The sequence below is a fragment of the Sinocyclocheilus grahami genome, unplaced genomic scaffold (assembly GCF_001515645.1).
Source record: "Sinocyclocheilus grahami isolate Dianchi unplaced genomic scaffold, SAMN03320097.WGS_v1.1 scaffold18.1, whole genome shotgun sequence".
In the NCBI taxonomy this organism is placed as follows: Eukaryota; Metazoa; Chordata; class Actinopteri; order Cypriniformes; family Cyprinidae; genus Sinocyclocheilus; species Sinocyclocheilus grahami.
In genome coordinates, this window is record NW_015505197.1 from 2,809,739 (window position 1) to 2,814,990 (window position 5,252).

The following is a 5,252-nucleotide window of genomic DNA, read 5'->3' on the forward strand; positions in this document are numbered from 1 at the left end:
TGTGTGTGTGTGTTACTTTCTTCACTCAGTAACATCTGCATTTGATATATTTCTGAAGAACTGGAAAACTAGGGCATTACATATTTTGTCTCTTTTGTCTCCAAACTTAATTCTATTCTACTGTCCTATAGGCTCTAAAGGAAATTTCCACTGGCAACCTGTTCTCTCGTGTGTGGTGGTTCAGCCCATTCCAGTACTTTGAGAGTAACGTCCGTGGCATTGTGCCTCGAAACTACCAGCTGCCGTTCTTGTGGCAAACAATGACGAGTGCCCGGGTTAAGTACAGTAAGCTGGACTCCCGTGAGTCATGACCCATGGCTCCTGATTGACTGGAGCTCTGTGAGACTCTAAAAGAGAAACTACTCTTCCCATCATGCCCTGCAAAACTGGTTGAGCACTGTGACGCATATACACTGATCATTTTGTAGTATTTGAAGCATTTCAATGTCCGTAGCAGGTATGTATATGTAGAGCAGAGCATCTAACAACTGGATTTGATTTGCTGCTCTTTATAATAGTTAAAAATGGCCAGGCCTTTGTCTGACTGAGCACTAAGCCTTTTTGCTGTCTTCTTGATGGACTTGGTCTGGCAGAATATGTCATTTTTGGTTCATTTACCTGCCAAAACTGTATTGAATAAACTGGAACCCTTATAGAAACAGATTTTCTTTTTAAAAAAGCATCTTTTTGTAATAATTTTGTCCTTCTGGAGTAAGATTGTTTCTAAATATTTTGCAGGTTTATTTTCCAAAAAAAGTGTCATCCAAATAGAGTATCTTTTTTAGATTTGTACCTTCCTGAAAGCTGGAACCCCTGCAGCTTCAGTGTTTTATAGTGCCTTTCTTCCATACACAGATATATATTTCATCATACAGTACATACACATGTAATATACACACACATCAATACATCCACAATGTAGTACATGCTTTAAACATTTACATAATGTGTTAACCCGCAATGTTGTCTACCTGACTGTCTAAATGTCTTGTTTAGCCTGTAATCATTAAGAGAGGCAGTATGTTTTTGTAGAAGCTTTGAATGTGGGAGCTCAGTTCTGCCTTTCACATTGCAGCAAACCTTCAAATCAAACCCTGAGCACACACACACTTCCTAGTTTCTTAAATTGGATAATTATGTTCAATTATTCATTACTGGAGATTTACTTTTTCTTTTCAGTATCATCCATTGGTCTAGCAAACAGAATGCAGATGAATGAAGAAATACAGGAGGGACTAGTTTTGAAGTTTTTTGATCAGAATATAGTGTTCATTTGACAAAACACTGCTCAAATTTTAGCATGACTAAAGGGCTGTTCATACAGGATGTGTTTTTGCTTTCAAAAAAGGTATACGTAGTGGAATAAAATGAAATGTTTTAATAGTTTAACTGTTTTTGACATAAAACGCAGTGATTGTGGTCAAATATGTCTGTTTAGTGTGTTTACATAGCAAAACAACTAAAAGAGGTGCAGAAGTATACCAGAGCACATCTTGTGTGAATGGCCTCAGCATGTGTTTTGTTAACTAATTGAATGCACCAAAGTTTTAAATGTGAGATTAGCTCAGTCTCTTACTGCAGAATTATTTTCATAGACCAGGGGTGCCCAAACTCGGTCCTGGAGGGCCGGTGTCCTGCAGAGTTTAACTCCAACCCCAATTAAACACACCTGAACCAGCTAATCAAGCTCTTATAGGCATACTAGAAACTTACCAGCAGGTGTGTTTAGGCAAGTTGTAGCTAAACTCTGCAGGACACCGGCCCTCCAGGACTGAGTTTGGGCAGCCCTGTCATAGACAATCCAAGCTAGGCTTTGGACACCATCTTGATATTAAGGAAAGTCAGATTGTGTTCTTTGACAGAAAAGACTTACTCATACAGACTGAATGTTTACAATATCACACATGAAACTAATTATATAAGTGTGTGTAGATTGGGTAATCTGTACATTAAAGAACATGTATTATTGAAGCCTTTTTGCTGTCTTCTTGATGGACTTGGTCTGGCAGAATATGTCATTTTTGGTTCATTTACCTGCCAAAACTGTATTGAATAAACTGGAACCCTTATAGAAACAGATTTTCTTTTTAAAAAAGCATCTTTTTGTAATAATTTTGTCCTTCTGGAGTAAGATTGTTTCTAAATATTTTGCAGGTTTATTTTCCAAAAAAAGTGTCATCCAAATAGAGTATCTTTTTTAGATTTGTACCTTCCTGAAAGCTGGAACCCCTGCAGCTTCAGTGTTTTATAGTGCCTTTCTTCCATACACAGATATATATTTCATCATACAGTACATACACATGTAATATACACACACATCAATACATCCACAATGTAGTACATGCTTTAAACATTTACATAATGTGTTAACCCGCAATGTTGTCTACCTGACTGTCTAAATGTCTTGTTTAGCCTGTAATCATTAAGAGAGGCAGTATGTTTTTGTAGAAGCTTTGAATGTGGGAGCTCAGTTCTGCCTTTCACATTGCAGCAAACCTTCAAATCAAACCCTGAGCACACACACACTTCCTAGTTTCTTAAATTGGATAATTATGTTCAATTATTCATTACTGGAGATTTACTTTTTCTTTTCAGTATCATCCATTGGTCTAGCAAACAGAATGCAGATGAATGAAGAAATACAGGAGGGACTAGTTTTGAAGTTTTTTGATCAGAATATAGTGTTCATTTGACAAAACACTGCTCAAATTTTAGCATGACTAAAGGGCTGTTCATACAGGATGTGTTTTTGCTTTCAAAAAAGGTATACGTAGTGGAATAAAATGAAATGTTTTAATAGTTTAACTGTTTTTGACATAAAACGCAGTGATTGTGGTCAAATATGTCTGTTTAGTGTGTTTACATAGCAAAACAACTAAAAGAGGTGCAGAAGTATACCAGAGCACATCTTGTGTGAATGGCCTCAGCATGTGTTTTGTTAACTAATTGAATGCACCAAAGTTTTAAATGTGAGATTAGCTCAGTCTCTTACTGCAGAATTATTTTCATAGACCAGGGGTGCCCAAACTCGGTCCTGGAGGGCCGGTGTCCTGCAGAGTTTAACTCCAACCCCAATTAAACACACCTGAACCAGCTAATCAAGCTCTTATAGGCATACTAGAAACTTACCAGCAGGTGTGTTTAGGCTAGTTTTAGCTAAACTCTGCAGGACACCGGCCCTCCAGGACAGAGTTTGGGCACCCCTGTCATAGACAATCCAAGCTAGGCTTTGGACACCATTTTGATTTAAGGAAAGTCAGATTGTGTTCTTTGACAGAAAAGACTTACTCATACAGACTGAATGTTTACAATATCACACATGAAACTAATTATATAAGTGTGTGTAGATTGGGTAATCTGTACATTAAAGAACATGTATTATTGTTGTATACTGTACAACATTACATGTTAATCTATTAAAGGAAATTATTCCTATTTGTGTAGATTTAAACTATAGAAGTTTGGTAAAAGAAGGTATTTGAGGGCTTCTTCTTTAATGTGAAGTGTGTCTGCTCAAAATGTGCTTTTGCTAGCCAAAGGGAATCATGAAGTCTCTTGATAAATAGCCAGAAGTGTTGTAAATGTTCTGGAGCAAGAACCAAATAGAAACTGGTGGTATTTGTGACAGGTAGACTGAATGATGAGGTGAGACAGGCCTGTAAAACGACTGAATGAGTCTCTGAAGTGTGAATGTACATTCAGTGACTATACACAGTTTAGAACTGGAAGGAAAATCAGAAGCACTTTAAAACGATGCCCAGCCACACACTTTTCCTACACGCTGCACTTCAGTGACCTGCATGCTAATAAACCTGCAGGGTAAAAACACTGTTTTTGTAGAAGCTTTGAATGTGGGAGCTCAGTTCTGCCTTTCACATTGCAGCAAACCTTCAAATCAAACCCTGAGCACACACACACTTCCTAGTTTCTTAAATTGGATAATTATGTTCAATTATTCATTACTGGAGATTTACTTTTTCTTTTCAGTATCATCCATTGGTCTAGCAAACAGAATGCAGATGAATGAAGAAATACAGGAGGGACTAGTTTTGAAGTTTTTTGATCAGAATATAGTGTTCATTTGACAAAACACTGCTCAAATTTTAGCATGACTAAAGGGCTGTTCATACAGGATGTGTTTTTGCTTTCAAAAAAGGTATACGTAGTGGAATAAAATGAAATGTTTTAATAGTTTAACTGTTTTTGACATAAAACGCAGTGATTGTGGTCAAATATGTCTGTTTAGTGTGTTTACATAGCAAAACAACTAAAAGAGGTGCAGAAGTATACCAGAGCACATCTTGTGTGAATGGCCTCAGCATGTGTTTTGTTAACTAATTGAATGCACCAAAGTTTTAAATGTGAGATTAGCTCAGTCTCTTACTGCAGAATTATTTTCATAGACCAGGGGTGCCCAAACTCGGTCCTGGAGGGCCGGTGTCCTGCAGAGTTTAACTCCAACCCCAATTAAACACACCTGAACCAGCTAATCAAGCTCTTATAGGCATACTAGAAACTTACCAGCAGGTGTGTTTAGGCAAGTTGTAGCTAAACTCTGCAGGACACCGGCCCTCCAGGACAGAGTTTGGGCACCCCTGTCATAGACAATCCAAGCTAGGCTTTGGACACCATTTTGATTTAAGGAAAGTCAGATTGTGTTCTTTGACAGAAAAGACTTACTCATACAGACTGAATGTTTACAATATCACACATGAAACTAATTATATAAGTGTGTGTAGATTGGGTAATCTGTACATTAAAGAACATGTATTATTGATGTATACTGTACAACATTACATGTTAATCTATTAAAGGAAATTATTCCTATTTGTGTAGATTTAAACTATAGAAGTTTGGTAAAAGAAGGTATTTGAGGGCTTCTTCTTTAATGTGAAGTGTGTCTGCTCAAAATGTGCTTTTGCTAGCCAAAGGGAATCATGAAGTCTCTTGATAAATAGCCAGAAGTGTTGTAAATGTTCTGGAGCAAGAACCAAATAGAAACTGGTGGTATTTGTGACCGGTAGACTGAATGATGAGGTGAGACAGGCCTGTAAAACGACTGAATGAGTCTCTGAAGTGTGAATGTACATTCAGTGACTATACACAGTTTAGAACTGGAAGGAAAATCAGAAGCACTTTAAAACGATGCCCAGCCACACACTTTTCCTACACGCTGCACTTCAGTGACCTGCATGCTAATAAACCTGCAGGGTAAAAACACTATTTTATTATTCCCCCAAGTTACAGCCTGA

General features: G+C 37.5%; 1 protein-coding gene across 1 annotated transcript in view; it reads left to right on the forward strand.

Moving 5' to 3' along the window:
* The window catches only part of LOC107553536 (phosphatidylcholine:ceramide cholinephosphotransferase 1-like), a 50,860-nt gene extending 49,419 nt beyond the window's left edge, over positions 1-1,441 (forward strand). Inside the window, exon 6 of the mRNA XM_016235803.1 lies at positions 132-1,441. Within this exon, the coding sequence (XP_016091289.1) occupies positions 132-311 (180 nt within the window). The 3' untranslated portion in view covers positions 312-1,441. The remainder of the gene's footprint in view (positions 1-131) is intronic.
* The last annotated feature ends 3,811 nt before the right edge of the window (positions 1,442-5,252 follow it).